Source organism: Protopterus annectens, chromosome 2.part0 (assembly GCF_019279795.1).
Source record: "Protopterus annectens isolate FY-2018-M chromosome 2.part0, PAN1.0, whole genome shotgun sequence".
Lineage (NCBI taxonomy): Eukaryota > Metazoa > Chordata > Ceratodontiformes > Protopteridae > Protopterus > Protopterus annectens.
Window position 1 is genome coordinate 114,205,030 of NC_056728.1, and position 19,892 is coordinate 114,224,921.

The following is a 19,892-nucleotide window of genomic DNA, read 5'->3' on the forward strand; positions in this document are numbered from 1 at the left end:
TTCCACAGAAGGCACGCACATGCACGGACTCACGCCTAGGGCCAATTTAGAGTGTCCAATCCACCTACAGCATGTCTTTGGGATGTGGGAAGAAACCGGAGCACCTGGAGGAAACCCACGTGACCACAGGGAGGACATGCAGACTCTGCACAGCAGGCACCCCAGCCAAGAATTGAAGCAGAGAACCTCTTGCTGTGAGGCTGCAATGTTAACTGCTGCACGACCTCAGCCACCCTTGTTGCCTTAGTGGGATAATCATCATAAATCATAATACACTGAGTGAGTAGTGAAAAAGATAGATAGTTTGATAGCTAGCTAGCTAGATAGATAGATAGATAGATAGATAGATAGAGAGATAGATAGATATAGAGAGATGAGTGAAAACACGTTAAACAGTATACCTGCTGAATCTTTTGTAGGGGGGAGTAATTCACCCCACACCAACCTAGTTGGGCAAGCTCCTATGTCCCCTTCCTTATATACACCAACTCCATGGTTACACATCCATGGGGAAAAGAGAAACACCTCATAAATATAAAAAAATGGTATAACATATCAGCTTGACAAGTTGGGATAGGGAGACGGCATCCCAGGGAATAGTATTTGCCCCCTTCGTGATGTACATCTATATTTATATATATATATATATATATATATATATATATATATATATATATATAAGTCCTGGAGCCTTTACAAGCCTAGTCCATAGGATTACCCTGGCACTGTGCCACCCAACCTTAGTTCCTTGTGCCTCTGTCGAGTAGAGCCACTGGAGTGATCCCCAGAGTGAATTTTCTATTTCCCATCCACTCATCAAGATTTCTCTTGAAGAGGGCCAGTGAGGTGCGTTGCTTGACATGTATGGGAAGTCTATTCCATAGGCAGTCTCTAGGTTATGAACCTGTCCTTCCAGCATGTTCTGTGGGTATATATTATATATTCAAACTTTCTAAACTTTGAGTCCTGTATGTTTGACAACATATGATCGAAGTTTAAAAGTTCCAATATATAATAAAAAAAAAAAAAAAAAAACTTACCTTAACCCCCTGCACCCCCCCCCCCACTTAAATATACCAGCTACAAGATTGCACTTCAGTGCAGAAAAGGGAAATTCTCCCATTCTGCACCAAACGGCGCCATTACGCTTAACCTTCGAACTCTTGAAATTTCGATCATATGGTGTCGACCATATGACATTCAACATTTCAAGCATTTGGAGTTCTAATAGGAACCCTGTTCTGTTGATTGTGGTAATGAGGTTGAGGTCTCTGGCACGTGTGTTATGGAGGGATTGGGATTTCTTTAGATGTAGCATTTCTAACAAAGCAGGGTCAGACATGGCTTTGTAAGTCAAGCAGAGATTGCCTCTAAGTAGGCAATATGAGACAGAGAATAGTTGGAGTTTTTTGTCTTTCCATTTAGGACAAGTGTTTAAGGCCTAGGATCCCCTATGTGAGGTACTTTTGCGACCTCTCCAGGTTGTTGCAGGTGTCTAGTGAGGTACATGCCAAATGAGGCATTGTACTCCATGATTGGCTTAATGAGGAAAGAGTAGAGGGAGACAATGACCTCTTTCTTCCTGGATGCAAAACCCTTAGTAATGAGATGTGCCATGTAGAAGGACTTTCTGACCACAGTGACAACATGGTGGTCAAAAGAGAGGTTACTGTCAACCTGTGTTCCCAGATCTCTTATATCACCTTTTGTGTTCAGTGGACTACCATCAATGTGGTAATTCAAGGGAACCGGGTTTTTCCCAAAGAGGATGAAGACACATTTTTTGGCATTGAGCTTAAGGTCATGATTCTGACACCAGTCATTGGTCTCATTGAAGCCTTTCTGTAGGATGTCAGCATAACATGTGGAGTTAATAATAGCTCTCATCTTGCAGGCATCTGCGAACTTTGTCAGCCAGAGTCCCTTCATGTTGGCCTGGACTTCAGAGAAGTAGATACAAAACAGGAGAGGACCCAGGACAAACCTTGTGGGACTCCACTCGTGACTGGTCGGCAGTCTGATTTGGAGTCAGATACTTTTACACTGTGGATTCTATCTGTGAGCCAGTTTGCAACCCACCTAGTGATATAGAGGTTGATGCCTAGCTTACTAAGTTTTTCTATGATTCCTGAGTGGGGAATGGTATCAAAGGCCTTGGCCAGATCAAGGTAGGCTGTATGAACCACCTTACCTTCATCCACAGCTCTGGTGACTGATTCAAAGAAGTCAACCAAGTTGAGCAGGCATGATCTACCCTTCACAAAACCAAACTGTGTAGGATTCAGAGTCTGGAGATTCCCTAGATCCTTGTTTATTAGGTCCATGATGATGAGTTACATAGTTTTGCATAACAGACTCATCAGGCTAATGGGGCAATAGTTCCCGGGGTCTATAGTCACTCCTTCTTTGTGGAGAGGGATGACTGTAGCAGTGCACCATTCAGTTGGGACAAAGCCTGAGGTGAGGCTGTGATTGACCACGGCACACAGGTGAGGTGCCAATTCACTCTGTAGTTCATGTAGAACACAGCCAGGGATACTGTCAGGTCCCATAGAAGCTGTATTTTTGGCCTTGGACAGTGCTGTTTTAACCTATGCAGCAGTAATACTGGGTGCTTGGCAATCTACTGGTATTGTGATTTGTCCTTTGGGGGACAAGGAGGTAAAGTTAGCACTGAATCTATCCACTAGTATATTTGCAATATCTGTTGGCTCAGTATAGGAGTTACCATTGTGCAGTAGCTCAGAGTAAATCTGTGTATTGCCATGGAGATTCTTTACATAACTATAGAAGGCCTTGTGGTTGTCTTTACTATCTGCTGCAATTCTGTTTTCATAGCTAGCTTTAGAGGATTTGATGAGGGATTTCAGCCTTTTGTTGAGGCTGATAAGGGAGTTTTTCCACTCTTAGGACTTCACTTTATTCTGCGTCAGTTTCCTCCTTCTGCTCTATAGTTTGTTTATGGCAGGGGCCACCAGACTGGCTTCCTGTTTTTTGAGGAGAGCATCTTAGTTCTATTGGGTATGGTGAGATCCATGCATTTGTGCACGTTCATACAGTGCATTGGTGTATGATTTGGTGGTCATGCAACTATTATCCATTTGTATGGATGCCGTGAAGTTACCCACCTCTATTTTTAGGAGCCCAAAGTTAGCTTTGGAGAAGTTTTTCATGGTGGTTACCTTTGTTGGGGGGTGGGAGGGATGTGGATTTCCAAGGTGATTAACTTGTTATCGGATCTAAGCAGGGAGGACTTGACTATTGGTGTAGAGCAATGGTCGCCCATGTTAGCAATGACCAGGTCAAAGATGTTGCTACCTTTAGTTGGGGTAAGAACAAGCTGGTCCAGGGCATTGGAATTAATGAATTCCAGAAAGCGTTGGGCAAGTGTATTGGTACATGAGTAGTTTGCCCAGTTAATGGAGGGGTAGTTGAAATCGCCCAGTATGAGAGTGTTAGGTTGGACCCTAATATTCTCCAGGGTGCTTAGGAATGTGGACTGTGAATCTTGGGACATGGTTGGGGATCTATAGCAGGCTATGACTTGAATCACTGTCTAACCCAATGTTAGCTACACCTGAAGTATCTCAGATGCGTTATGTTGTGCTACCAGTCTGGAGGTGTGTGCATCCTTTATGAGTATGGAAACACCACCACCTTTGGAGCTTTGGTCCAAGTTCTGGGGCTGAAAGGTGTGCAATGAGGTGTAGCCTGGTAGTGCAGGAGTGCTTTCTGCTGCCTTGAACCATGTTTCTGTTATAGCACAAATGTCGATGTTCTCCATTTTAAGGAGTACTTCGAGCGAGTGCATTTTGAGATTTAAACTTCCAGCGTTGAGCAGCATAACCCTCAAATTGCATTTGTTTGTAGCTGTTACAGTGGTAATTTGGTCTTTGGAACACCATCTAAAACAGGCACTATAGGGATGGCAAGAGCCTTGGCCAGTATCCGGAAGCACAGGGGTGACAGATGCAGGCCATCTCTGGCAAAGCATCGAGGTCTGTCAGTCATGTCATCCCAGGCAGACAGATATCGGATCCCCTTAGAATGACACCAGAAACTTAGCCAATTGTTGAAATCAATTCATATATTACCTGTTAACCAGGTAAACTCACTTGGCAAAGTGTTCTATTTATGTGGGGCAACTAAGAAGCGCTGTCTTTTTAGGTGACTTCTCAGAGTCATAAAAGTAGGCAAGTGGAGGTGGAAGGAATTGAACCTTGTGCTCTTGGCTTCAGTTAACAGCTCAGAGCCTTAACTGCATTAACTGTCAAACATATATATATGGTGTATAGAGTTTGATGTTTAACATGCAACCAATCATAAACTACTCATTGAGTCCTGACCAGTGAAATTCATTACAATATATATATATATATATATATATATGTGTGTGTGTGTATATATATATATATATATATATATATATATATATATATAAACTACAATGCAGTGCAAAAAAGGCAACCTTTGCTGCAAATCCTAAGGCCCTGAATCTCTAAATTAAATGACTGTCAGAGTGTATAGCACTGAAGGGAGGTAAAACATTCTTTCTTCACTGCTTTTCAAGCAAAAGAATACTGTTTTGAAGGAAAAAAAGCAAATAAAACAAATCAATGTTTTTGCACCCTCCATGTTGAAGACTGCACTCTACCCCACACACCCTTGCATATTTTGTATACTATGACATCAAACAGTGGTGAAAAGTGCAAAGTCTCAACCAGATACATTTCTGCAACCTCACTACATAACCTAAGTGGTCATGCACATAGTGGTTGTGGCACTCAAAATAAGAGTATGCAAGCACCTTGAATGTACTCCATTATCCATCTATATATCTATGTAGTGCATGCAGCAACTTGAATGTATTCCATATATCTATGTAGTGCATGCAGCACCTTGAATGTATTCCATTTATCTGTGTGCTGCATGCAGCACCTTGAATGTGTTCCATATATCTATGTAGTGCATGCAGCACCTTGAATGTGTTCCATATATCTGTGTAGTGCATGCAGCACCTTGAATGAATTCCATATATCTATGTAGTGCATGCAGCAACTTGAATGTATTCCATATATCTACGTAGTGCATGCAGCACCTTGAATGTATTCCATTTATCTGTGTACTGCATGCAGCACCTTGAATGTGTTCCATATATCTATGTAGTGCATGCAGCACCTTGAATGTGTTCCATATATCTGTGTAGCGCATGCAGCACCTTGAATGTATTCCATATATCTTTGTAGTGCCTGCAGCACCTTGAATGTATTCCATGTATCTGTGTAGTGCATGCAGCACCTTGAATGTATTCCCTATATCTGTGTAGTGCATCCAGCACCTTGAACATGTTCCATATATCTATGTAGTGCATGCAGCACCTTGAATGTGTTCCATATATCTGTGTAGTGCATGCAGCACCTTGCTTATACTCTGATATTTTAGGGAAAAAGACAAGCTTGCATATCTGTCAAGTGTCCAGATTTTCACATAATGCATAGATTTTTGCCTCATATTTTTTGGTCTGTGTCTCATAAAATTTGTGGTTTTCTGGCAAATCACTGTGGACTGAAGTCACTAAATAATGACATACATTTGAGTTTCAGACTTTATAACCTTCAAAAAAGTGCATGATAACACAATTCCAGTTATTCTAGCAATGTTTTAAGTTTATAAGAGCAAAATTTAGTCTCTGTCCCTATAATTTTAGACTTTATCCAGATTTCTTGAGCTAAGAAGTTGAGAAGCATGCATTTGTTAAGCATCTTTTTGACTTCAGAAAGATGCTGCTTAAAAAGTTTTTGTTAACCATCCATAGGTATTGTTAAGATTTGGTCTCACAAAAGGGATACACAAGGGGCAGTGCCGGATAGCAAGGAACAGTGACATAAGGTAAAACAGCTTTAAAATAAACTGTTAAAACTTCATTCTTCAATATTTACTAACAAAAGCTCTTCATTCTTTTCTAGCTGTTTGTTTCAAAGCACTAAGCCTATTACCAGCCTTAAAAAAGCTTTGAAAGGTAGAAAAACAGTATGGGTTCCTATACTTTTGTTCGGTAACTGGTAGTACACAGAGCTTCACTCTCAAGGTGAATGTCTCGGCAACTATGTCTAAAAGACATAACCTGGTTATGATTTGTGACCTGTTCATATCCTCTGTATCTACAGAGAGAGAGATAGCTATGCACACACACACACACACACACACACACACACACACACACACACACACACACACACACACACACACACACACACACTAAAAAAGGCATTATTTGAAAGGGAAACTTTGTCTAATCAAATATGAGCCACTAAGCATGAATACTTATTTCAATCATTTGCAGTTTTGCTTAATCATACTAGAATGTGAAATGATGACTCTTGAGTTCTTAAGTAGTTGTTAACCTTAAGAATTCTACTTGCGTGGCGAAACCCATTTATGAGAATATGAAAGAACGTTGCCTTCTAAAATTTTTATTCTGGGGCAAGGAACAGATACCAGTAGGCAAAGCATTCTGAGGCAGTGGAAATTGACAGGTGTTAGTAAGTGGAATATTCCAAAATTTGTCACAATAGGTACATCCACCCCCATTTTCCCATTTTGTACAAGTGGTCATTGTATCACATCAGCAGTGAGCTTCACCTAGAACCAAAATTCACACCAGCAGGTGGGCAGACCTGCTGCGAAATGCATTTGGATATGAATGACATCTGAGCCTGACAAAATCAGCTATAAGTATACAGTGAAGATAAGAGGGGCGAATTAATTTTGGATTATTCTTTTCTTCTTTATTTCAGTTTTCTGACCCAGTTTATTAATTACTGCTTACCTGCAGTCAGTTTGCCTGAAATACTGCATTAGATGTTGGCATCACCATTCCAAAAGGCTCATTTAGTTGTTATTATTAGTTGTGTCTAAAGTGTCAGGACAGGGGTGCAATGGGTAGCATTGTCACCTCACAGCTTGAGGTTGTCTGGTCCAGTTCTCAGCTGGGGTACCCACTGTGTGGAGTCATCATGACCTGCCATTGTCTGTGTGGGTTTTCTCTGCGTGTCTGATTTCCTTCCACATTCTAAAGACATACGGTAGGTGGACTGGACATTCTAAACTGGCCATTGCTGTAAGTATATGTGCAAGTGTGTGGTGTAAGCACTGCCTTGGATGATTGTCACTAGTGAAGTGACACCTCACCCACATGTGAACAAATGGGAAAAAGGGTTTGTGGATGGATGTATGGATGTATGGATTAGTGGTAAATAAACGTTATTGTAATGTAACCATTAAAACAGTGAGAGAGGTGCTAATATTTTGTTGAATGAGAAGAGCAGCAAATTCAAAGCTTTTAAATTCAGCACTTAAAAAGGTAAACAAATGGGTATACAGCCTATTCAAAATGATTTATAAAAGTAAAGCCTTTCAAGGTAATACTTTGCAAGGTCCATAATGAAAAAGGCGTGCCTACATGAACCATGGAAGTTACCCCAACACACATACACATACAAACACACACAAAAAAAATGTATGCACCTATACAGATGCACATGTGCAAATACATGCACACACACTCAGATGTACATATGCAAATACATCTATGCGTATACACACATCCAAATGCTTAACAGGCATTTGGGTAAATAAGTGTCCTTTTGGTTTAGTCTCAGTACTGCCAACAGGCCTCTAATAGCCAACTATCACAGAGCAGGAATAAAATTGCCTCCTCCCTCTTAAAGGACGATAGTCACCGGCATTGTCAAACCATCCGGCTCAGGGAAACCATTTTAATTGTTGGCATCCATTCCCAAACAGATGTCCATAACATTGTAAGTAGTGTAACTTTTAAACGTTATGATATCCATGATACTAAATACTTATTTTCAAAAATGCACATTGGATGGCCTGCATAAGTCATTTTGCATTGAGTCTGGTCTCACGCCACTTTTTATAGTGTAGTCTTAAACATGTTTGTCTGGAGATTCATACCTCGTTTTTCATTGTGCACTTATCAACACCATGTAAGTCAGAGGAAATTTTGCATGTTCATATCTCTAAAATGTGTTTATCCATAATTTATAAAATAATTAATTTGATGTTTGTTCTAATGTTCAAAGTTCCTTTAAACATTCATTCACATTACATTATACAGTCCAAAGACTGCTTCTTGTAAAGAGCTGTTTTCCTCAAGTATTTTACAACACTACTTGTGATTATTTAAAAAAATCCTAAAATAGCAGCATTCCAAAGAAGCTCCTATGAGACTTATTCTTCTCAGCACCAACATAATACTTAGGATGCCAGCAATTTTACCTCCAAGAAACCTTATGTCCCACATGAAATAAGGAAATAAAGGGAATAATTAACTCTGTCCATGAAGAGTACAGAGTGTAACTAAATTACTGCTCATGACACTTCAGACTTAATTATAAGACATTAATATAGGCATTAAATTACAGAGAAATAGAAAACATTCTTTTTTCCTTGATATATTAGGTAGTACATCATGTATTTTGACATCTGTCATACATTTGGGAAATAAAAGAAAAAAGACAAGATGACAGTAGAAGAAAGAAATAAAATTATTTCACTCTTACTTGACAAATGACAAGAATCTTTTAGTTTGTCCTGCCTCAGTAATACTGCAACATTCAAAATAAAGGCATGAGCAGTGACCATCACGTGTTTTTCCCTTGGTCTCATTGAGTTTTTGCTTTACAATTAGATGTTTCTGAGCAATACAGTATACTGTTATTTAAGAAAATAACTTAAAATTACTTTCACGTACTGGTAACACACGATGTTCCTCTAAACAAAATGCTGACATTTTTTAGTAATATCTTTCTTTGCTGAATTTTGTGTGAGGAAGGCATTAGCATTCACAGAATCACATATTACATAACAATTGTCTTTATTAGTACTGTGGTGGTGGTGCTGCGGTAGCGTTGTCGCCTCACAGTTAGACGTTGCACGTTCGATTCACAGTTAGAGCGTCTTCTGTGTGTCGACATGTGTGAATGGGCATTCCTTCATTGAAGGTTGTGCGTTAGGCCTGGCAAGCCAGCACGTAAAAATCTACTGCCAATCATTAGCAGACCGGAGTTCCGCTGTAGCAACCCCTAACCGGGAAAAGCCGAAAGACAGTTTTGTATTGCAAGAGAGAAAAAAGTTATGAAAACTGAGCACTCTGTGCAAATAGTAACTGCTCTATCAGAGAGCAGCGAAGCATTTCTTAATGTTTTCTGTGACATTTCTGTTCAGTTCACCCATATTCCATCGCATCTATACATTATTTGATAAGTAATTAATTGTAATGTTCTGAAATGCTTGCAGCATTTCCTTGAGAATCAATGAGTTAGGAACAACTACTGTGTATTGCTTTAAACTTTGCTGAAAATCAGAAAAAAAGATTTAATATAAGCTTGTCAAGGAGATGATCTATACTGGCAGTGTGTCTGAGGGAGATGACTGCATCAGAAGAGCAGAATTGCTCAGTCATATTATAGGCCATCCAAGACCATTAAAGTACAACACCAACACAGAATGACAGGACATGTATTTCTTTTCTTTTATTTTATTTTATTTTATTTATTTGTTCATTTATATATATATATTTATTCACCAGGATCAAAAATAACCATTTTGAGGCATAACCTAACTGAATGAGCATTCACTAGAATCACCAAAGAAAATACAAAAAAATACAAAAATAGAAGAAAAGAAACTGTCTTAACAATACAAAAAAGTATAACAATGATTTTACATTTTCATGAGATTTACAATGAAAACTACAATGTCAGGTAGTCAAAGAAGAAAAGTACAATATCAAGGCATTCAACCAGGAGAGAGCAGCAGGATCATATGAAGGTGGAACTGTTATAGCAGAAGGTGCAGTTTATGTTTGACTTGTTTCTAAGCGATAGTGAAAGCTGAGTGATTACTGCGACAAAAGCTTGGCTCGAGGGCTGACTTTCAATAGATTGCAGCTTTTTGCTGCTCTGCTATGTATGAAACCCTGACCGATTATCAGGTCGTCTGTGAATGAGTTAGCACCTGGTTCCCCAACATGCGGTACACTGCTGGAGAGAGGCCATCCCCCTCTGTCCATGCTCCGACCCAGTGATGAGCGGCACTCCTTGCTGACCTTACGGCCGGCTATCCCTGGGGTATCATTATGTTTAGGTGGGATTCTGATTTAGAGGCATTCAGTCATAATCTCACAGATGGTAGCTTCGCACCATTGGCTCCTCAGCCAAGCAAATGTCTGATCCTCTCATACTAAGCAGCATGACTATTGCAAAAACACATCAACAGTAGGGTAAAACTAACCTCTCTCATGAAGGGCTATGCACCCCACAACCCCCACTAACTAAATATACCAAATCCAAGATTGTACTACAGTGGGGAAAGGAAAGGTTCACCATGGTGGCCAAGTGGTTCTTTTTCCCCGGGGTTGATTTCCACTGTTCTGGGAGTTTGATGTACTGAAGATTAGGCAAAGTTGTCTCAATTAAGTGGGATTTGATATTCTGGTACTTTGATGTTTTGAAGTGGACCCATATGTATAATGTATATATGTATGTTTTGGGTGTGTGGAGTGAGCTTGTTGCCCCTCCCCCTCAAACAAATACTGGCATTTAGAGATTTTGCCCATATGAAATTACAGACATTTGTGTTCAGTATGTAAATTATTTCATATTTTGTTTATTTATTTATTTATTTCCATTTGTTTACTGGGAATGTCTGACTGGACTAAAAAAGGCCTGTTTTAAGTGGAGAACTGGGGAGAAAACCTCCACAATATAACCAACAGAACATACAATATACATTTGCACCATATGCAATAGTTATACAGCAAGTAGAAAAACAGTTACATATGGGAGAATAAATAATACCTTTTGGTAATTAATAGAGTTACTGACACAGTATAAGTATAATGAAAGGAGTTTGCAGATGCAGTGGGAGCACAGAAAATAGGAAAGAAATAAGGAGAAATTGGGATAGGAAGGCAGGCAGAGATGGGGGGGATAGGGGGCTTGAGACAGGAGCAGAGCCAGGTGTTGTATAGGTGATCCTTTAGTAGTGATTTGAATTTGGCAATGTTATTTGTGCTGATTATGTTATGTGGGATGCTGTTCCAGGCTTTGGAAATGCAGCTAGACAATAAGGAATTTCTGTGTCTATTCTTAGATTTAGTAACTTTCAAGAGAGGTTTATTGGAGGATCTTAGTGCTCTGGTACTTGAGCATGGACGAGTATGGATGATAGAGTTTGGACATATATCCAGTCGGACTATCCCGGTCAACAAATATAAAATAAATAAATAAATGAACAAGGTTGCTTATAGCTGGACAGCTTCCTGGGTGGTGTAGGGTGGCATAGGCTAGTGTAAGTTGACTGAGGGTTAGGTAGTTCCAACCAGTTTAGTTGGCATAGGGATGTACAGTGATGAGATCTAGAGGGGTGGGTGGAGGCAAATCTGGCTATCTTATAGCAGGATTTGCATTTATTTATTGCTTGAGGTTTCATTGGGGTTCCTATAACTTTACTGTACATGTCCTCATCCAAGGCCTGTTAACACAAACATCTATAGTTATGTGAGCAGTTACCAGTTTAGGCTGGTGGTCTCATATATGCCTCTGTATTTAGCTGACGGCTTGAGCAACATCTTACTTTTCCAAAAAAAAAAAAATATATATCATCTATGGAGAATTTTCACCAGGTTCTGCTTTTGGCTGTAATAGTCCTTGCATCTGTTCTGGAGTATATGTTAAGTAGTTTAATATAAACGTCCATATCTTTTTGTGTAGTATATTTCCATAAGTCTTTCCATCTTTTGTGGTATATGTGTTCTGTACTTTAATTCAAACATCTCCATCTCCAGCCACAGAAAGGTATACAAAAATAGGAATTGAGATAAGCACTGGGGAGGACCCTATTTAAGCTATAAGTGCATGAAATATCTTTTCTGCAGTTCATACTAAAAATGACTCCATGGTATTTTGTGAGTACTTAGTAGTATTTTATGAGGGTGCATACCGTGGGCATTGATTGCTGAAGTTGTTTATAAGAAAATCAGCAGCAAGCAAGGAAATTCAGTCATCTGTCTGTTTTCCAGCCCCAAACAAGCATTGCTACTTCCCCATTTTCCTGTTTTTAAGAAATGCTGAACATCATTCTTTCCAGAATAATTAATTCATAGCTCAGATTTTTCTTAACCTACTTCCACATCTTTAGGGTCTCTCACTTTCAAGTATAGCTAATGATTAAAGAAATGAATCAACAAATCCTGCTGGCTGAAAACCTCCTCTGGTCTTCTTCAATGATCTGTGTTGTTGTTATGGAAACTGGACAGAACTAGATCAACGGACTGCTCAGAGACTAAGGTTCTTTGTCAGTTACAATGGGCTTTTGTCTCTTTAACAAGTTAATCACTGGCTCTTTATTTATAGGACTAATAATAATATTAATAATTCTGCACTCACTAAATATTAAGAAGAGTAAGAAATATACTGCGGTTGCACAGATCCTCATTTTAAGCACATAATATTCTCATCTCCTTCATCATGCTAAATGTAAAAAGGCAAACTTTTGTTTCCCTTTTTCTCTTAAAATGAATGCTCATAACCCCTCCATGCCTTAATATTTACACATCAAATTGCCAGTACACTATTTCTGAGTTTCCATCTTAAGAATTATACCATTTCTAGTGGGTAGTTTTGTCTGAAAATACTTCTTCACAGTGAGTTTGTGAAATGGCACATGCAGGCAAATTCACGAGATGGGAACTCATATATAGTGTATGGAAGATGTTAAGAAATTATATATTCTGGGTTTGTTCAAATCGTGTCATGTACAAAAATGATGGAAAGGTCATTTTTTCCACAAATTATTAAAGACACATAATTTTATTAACAGACCTTGTAGGGTTGAGGAGGCCCTCTGGTCTTCATAACATCCCAAAATGTTACTCTGTTTTCTTTTAACAGCCACCCCAATATGAATTTTGCTTATTTAAATGGCCAGATGAATATGATCATTGCTAGACTATACATGTGCAAGCATGCATGTATGAGAGTGTAAGTGTGTGTGTGTATATTTTCAGTTTCACTGATTGGTTATAAGGGTCAACTGCTTGTCAAATCATGCATCATCATGTATAACATGCATGTAGGTATTTCCCTTTGGCTACAGCTGTGCAGATATGGACACAGATATATATATATATATATATATATATATATATATATATATATATATATATATATATATATATATATATATATATATATATATATATATATATATATATATATATATATATATATATATATATAGTTCCCTATCAGAAGCCTGAAACACTATAAGCTTGAAAATCAAAATCCTGAAACCAAAAGCCTGAAAATTCAAAATCCCGAAAACCCAAAATCCTGAAACTCAAAATCCTGAAAACACAAATAATGCTAATATGTCACTATAAAGACACTAATATCTAACAACTGACCCTGACCCTAACCCTAACCCTAAGGTCCGTCAATACCGCACACTCACCTGACCCGCGCCCTAACCCTAACTCACTTAAACCGCCCCTAACCCCAATATTTGTCACTATTGCATACATGCCTAACCTGCGCCCTAACCCTAACTCACTTAAACCGCCCCTAACCCTAACATAAAACCAACCGCACACTCACCTGAACCCAACGCATAACCTAACACCACAGGGCTAACAATAGCAAAGCCACAATTACGTCAGTATGTCCATTTTGTGTTTTCAGGATTTTGAATTTTCAGGCTTTTGGTTTCAGGATTTTGTTATAGTGTTTCAGGCTTCTGATAGGGAACCATATATATATATATATATATATATATATATATATATATATATATATATATATATACATATGTATGGGTTTACTTTGTTTCATTGAAAACTCATTCCACAGAATTTCGGTTCACCTTGACAAAATCTGAAAGCTCAATACTGAAAACTCATTTCACCAAATCTCATTTCACTGAAGTGAAGTACTGGCACTGTGTAGAGTACTGTAAAGCAAGTAAAAGGTATATGCCCTTTTCCCCACTGGACTGCGATCCTGGAGTTAGTATATATAGTTAGGGGAGGTGTGGGGGGCACAGCCATTCACATAGTTTGGTTTTATATTATATTTCACTGAAAGCTTCTAAACAATACATTTTAAACCATAGACATGAATACTTATAACACAAATGACTAACCCTTTCCAGAAGACAATATATACCCAAACTAAGTAGGGGACTGCACCCTCCACACCCCCCAACTATATATACTAACTCCAGGATTGCACTACAGTGGGGAAAATGGTATATACCTTTTACTTGCCGCACCGTGCCAGTATTTCAGTTCAGTAAAATGACATTCGGTGAAATGAGTTTTCAGTAATTTCAGCTTTCAGCAATTTGGTCAGGGTGAATTGAAATTCAGTGAAATGAGTTTTCAATGAAACAAAGTAGACCCATATATATATATATATATATATATATATATATATATATATATATATATATGTTAAGGGTGTGTGATAGAGCCCCAATTTCATCTACAGATGTTGTCAAACACAGCTTATGAAATGACAGTGATTTTTTAATCTAAGGATGTCATTGATTAAGAATTGTAATGAGTGATAAAGAAATTTTTTAATTTTTCATACACAGCTATCTAAGACAGGTTAGCTATAGTATGCCTTACCACAAAAAGAAACGGTTAGGTTTTCTTTCACAAAAAGGTTGTGATTCACTAATGTGGAGTTGTAGCTGAAGGTGTTGTCAATGGAACATTGTTGATTACTGGAGTGTCAATTATGGCAACATTTGACTAATCCTTATATATGCATGGGGTGCATGTCTGTGTCTTTGTGAGGTTCTAAGGACCCCAAGCAAAGCAAAAAAGGTTTGGCATTCAAATGTGAAGCAAAAGGTGGGTTGTGAAAGAAGAGTAACACTAGCAGAGTGTCGGTCACTTGGTGGTACTACATGGGTGCTATGAATGTTGACATTGGTAGTTGGCTGCATAGCTCTCAATTGTCCAGAATTTCACAGTAAATTTAGATTTTTGCCTTCATATTTATTGGTGTGATCTTCATAAAATGTGTGGCTTTCAAGCAAATTATTTAGAACTGAAGTCACTAAATGATTGCAAACATTGGAGTTTCAGACTTTATATCCTTCAGAAAATGCATGCTATTATTCTAACAACTTTATAAGCTGATAAGAACAATTTTGGATTTTTGCCCCTGATTTTGGGCTTTTGTCTTCCCATTACTTTTGGCTTTGTCCAGAGTTCTTACTGTAAGAGGCATGGCTGGCAGAAAAATGAAATTAGAAAGTTAGCAGAGTACAAGAGAGGTAAATGGAATTGCTGTCCTTCAAAGAGTCAGCATAAATAATCCACAAAATGTATAATAATATATGATGTACTAGTGCAAAATATGCCTTTAAAACTAGAAGACATTGACAGGTGAAAAAAAGAAACACTCAGAAAATCTTATGAGGTCATTAAAATTATTGCTTACTCAAGCATGGTTAGTTTTTGCTTTCATATACAGCCTGTATTGCTAAAATAACAATGCTGCAAACCTGTACCGATAAAAGCCATCAACTGATGTGTGACTTAGGTAGCATAACTATTACAGGGACTGCTTAGTAATCAGCTATAATTTGCTATAAACCTATTTTGTACTGCTGTTGCTGAAAATAAGTATGCTAAACCTGTAGTGTGACTGGGTAATGTATATAGATATAGTAAATGCTGTTCTGTCTTAGAACTTCCATTTATGGTACTTGTGGCATGCTCCAAACGTCTTTGACATTATTCAGCTTTTAATTGTTCGTGTAGAAAATTAGTTGCTCTAGTTAATAGCAAAAATGTAATTAACTCTCTATATACATACATGTGCTGCCATTTCTACATTATTGCCTCATGAAGCGATTTCCTGCACATTTTCAAAAACAGCTGTATTCATTCAGATTAACACACCACTGCACTGGTTTCTGGCTGGAACCACCACACACTGGCATCACTTCCTTTTCGCTTTTATATTTTGCAAACAGTCATGTACTGTCATATTTCTGTATGTGTATTTCATTGTTGTTTCGACTCTTAATTCTGTTTGGTATCTCAAGAACAGAAGTGCTTTCTGTGGCTACAAAGCCCAAATTGTTACTGTACATTAGGTAAATAAAATACATTCAGAAGAAAAAAACAGATGATGTAATTATATGAAGAGCACATCTGTCTTTTGTTTCGAACCATTATGTACATGTTGTTAATTAACAATAAGAAAAAGTTATGTGCAGCTACAAATATTACATGACTCGCAGATATTTTATGGCTTTTTACTGTGCACATGGTTAACTCATGTGTGTTCTACTGTCTAGCATCTGCCACTCTTTATGATTATTTTTATTTTAAAAAATGCACGTATGTTTATATAAGGGAAGATACTAAACACAATTTTTAATTTGGGGACTAGGGAAAGAGACGCCTAAGTCTGATATAATGGAAGGAATTTGCAAAACAAAATACTATAGACAAAGGGACAAAAGACAGTGGCTTGATCCAAGTCATGCATTTGTTTTCTACAGGCCAGGATGGGCATATTTCTGAAAGGGAGACTTAAGCATGCAAATCCTGACATGCACCTCTTGTGTCTTTTCTAGAATGAAAAACAAACTGTGGTATTTCGAGTTTGGAACAACTGAAACCTTTTCAGCAACTTGCAAGAAATTATATGAATACTTGGAAGTGGAGGTACATGTTTTATATCTTTGTTCACATTTATGACCTGAAACTTAAACCAAAGAAATGACATTTTTTTCACTAGGTCAGAAAATGTCAAGCTTTTACAAAGTCGGTAAAAGGAACAGGAGGACTGCTATGACAAACTGTCAAAACTGCTTTTAGTTTCTGTCAAGCTTAAAATCATATTTAAAACAATTTATTTCAGTAATGCAAGACATCTGTTTGAGGAATTAATAGTTTGACTGCAGCTGCACTCCAGAAGCCCCAGAAAGTCATCCCAATGATGCTTTTGTTGGAGCATGCTCTGTGAGCCCGCCATTCAACGGCCTTTAATTAGATCATGGCAAAGAAAGTTTACCTTGTGTTTTATTTTCTTCTCTAACCAGCTGACAGAAAGCATATATTGCAGTATTCTTTTCTGCTGCTAGCAACCTACTTTATGATGCTTAGAAATGTGATGTAGTAGAAATGTAAAATAATAACAATCCACACATTTATTCATAGTGTATGGAGCAGGGTATATAATTATTGTTTGTTAAGAAACCTTTTAGCCCATTACTCTGATCAAATGCCATCTGGAAACAGTTTTGTCTTATAGGTACTGTATCTGGACCCAGAGTACATAAATTAAATTTCAAGTCATACATTATGCCATCCATCTCATCATAAAATATTCCCTTTCTTTCTTCAATAGTGGAGATTTTTGATATTTTCATATTAGGAATAATCCGCATTCTAGGGTGTACTATATTTTGCCACAGAGCTATTAGGAAACTTTTTTCTTCCTGTTTTTTCTGTTTTTATCAAAACCTTGGCAAATGTCTTACCTTATGACAAGGATGAAGTCTGCATTGACTTGAACCCCCCCCCCCCCACCCAATAATTTGATAAAATCTCCAAGGAAAGCTATTGTAATGCTACAACTATTCTGAGCCATCTCTAAACAAATGAACAGCTGTGCCAGGTATCGGTTCTGTGTAATGTTTATTGGATGCTTCTAATGTAAATCTACCTGTCCGAAAAAGGAATGCAAATATTATGATGTTGCAAGACAAGCTGTGTACAAATCAGTGCCATTAGTCTCTGATTTCTCCAAAAATAATTAAGTAATCTTCGCCAGTTTCTGGTAAACTCCCTTGATTTGGGTTTCTTGCTGGTAATCTGAAAAAAAAAAAAAAAAAAAAAAAAACAAAGATGGCATCCTTCATCACTTCAGTAACATTTCCCTAACAGTTTATTATGCTGATATTTAACAAAGACTTCAGGATGAAAGCCATCTTACATAAATGGATAATTCCCAACATAATCAGTATGACTTATAAGGATAAGGTATTGACATAATGATTAAAGTCTTTACTTCAGAGTTACAAGGTGCAGGGTTTGATTTTGACTTCTGGTTGCTGGCTAAGCTTGTAATACTTTGCAGACTGATAAGGTAGTATTTATGTATGAACCTATGAAAAGCTACACTCACAGCAGATCTCAGGCAGATATGAAGTACTACAGAGACCTAAGAAACAGATGTACAGTCAATGGTAGGGAAGGCAAGAAGAATTACTTGAAAGAACTTCAGGAATCATCTTTATCCTGTCTCAGTGTGGATATTCATTTCCTTCTTCTCAGGGTCATACTTGCTTGGATTCTTGTGTGGTCATGTTCATATATGCATAATGAAGTAACTGCCATCCTGATGATTGTTTTGCCCTGGTTTCAGTGATCATCTGGTAAATCTATATAAATAAGACACTAACTAATCTATTTTCTTCTGCCAATCCCTTGATCTGAGATACCCAAGGAATAGATGTAAGACATGTGCCACATGCAGATGCCAACTTAACATTGTTTTTGTGCCTGGCAGCATAGTATGATACAAAACTATTCAAGAACCTGTTAAATCAGTTATTAGAGGATGAAGCGTAACAGTTCTTACCCAATTCAGCATGACTACTCTGTCCAATCCACCTACAGCATGTCGTTGGGATGTTGGAGGAAACTGAAGCACCCGGGGGAAACCCATGTGACCACAGGGAGGACATGCAGACTCTGCACAGAAGGCACCCCAGCCGAGCATCGAACCGGATAACCTCTTGCTGTGAGGTGACAATGCTAACCGCTGCACCACCGTGGCAGCCCAAGACAAAGAAAAACAATACTTAACTAATCTCACTATATTTTCATGACTGAGCTAAAGAATTACTGTTTCCTGCTTAATAAAGCAAGGCAAGATTAAACTGGACTAGTGGTCTTGTCACTTCCAAAACAGAGGCCCTGAGACTTCTGTCTCATCTAGTATTAAAGCATAATTTCAGTCAATTTTCCTACATATCCATTTCTCTAAATGGAACACAACTATTTTCTTAGGTTTATTTAATTCTCCTGTCCATCTCTGTATGATTTGTTTCTGTACTTGCCCTCATCCTGTATTCCTTGTAACATGTCACCCAACTATTTCTTTCTTTTTCTTTCTTTCTTTCTTTTTGTCTTCTTCCTCTCCATAACACTACTGACTCATCCCTACCTAGCGTGGCATATTACCTTTAGTTGTTCTCTCTCTTTGCTGCATTTTTGTGAACATTACACTTACATAGTTTAAACCATTTTGTTCTAGACATATACAATTTTAAGAATATACTCTCTTAACATCCTGTTTCATTAGACTTTTTTACCTCTTTCAATGTTACACGCTGCTCATGGACTACGATTAAAAGCTGTAAGCCATAGCATTATTTTTCTAGCATTGTTTATTCACTCATTTGCTCTTTCCCTTGACCATTCATCAAACCTTTCATAATACCTTTATGGCAGTGACCAAAGCTGAACCTCAATTTGGCCGTACCTGACTTTGCACACTTAGTCATCATCATCACCATCCCCCTTTTTCCGATTTTTCTACACGGGGTCGGGGTATCATGTTAACTGTCGGCAACTCTCTTGATTCAGTGCCACAATCCTGCCTTCTTCAACACTCATGCCTGATTGTCACAAATCTTCTTTCACACACACTATCCACCTCTTTTCTGGACATCCTCGCTTCCTCTTACCTTCTTCCTGTCTGTCCCAAATCTTCCTCACCAAATTGTCTTCTGCTTTTCTACACGTGCCCAAACCACCATAATCTGTT

The 19,892-nt window shown here is 38.1% G+C and overlaps 1 protein-coding gene across 3 annotated transcripts in view; it reads left to right on the forward strand.

The window, feature by feature from the left end:
* The window catches only part of LOC122792986 (diacylglycerol kinase beta-like), a 4,078,579-nt gene that overhangs the window by 3,371,526 nt on the left and 687,161 nt on the right, over positions 1-19,892 (forward strand). For all 3 annotated transcript variants that reach the window (XM_044060599.1, XM_044060600.1, XM_044060601.1), the window contains one exon: positions 16,690-16,780. In XM_044060599.1, coding sequence (XP_043916534.1) covers positions 16,690-16,780 — 91 coding nt within the window. The remainder of the gene's footprint in view (positions 1-16,689; positions 16,781-19,892) is intronic.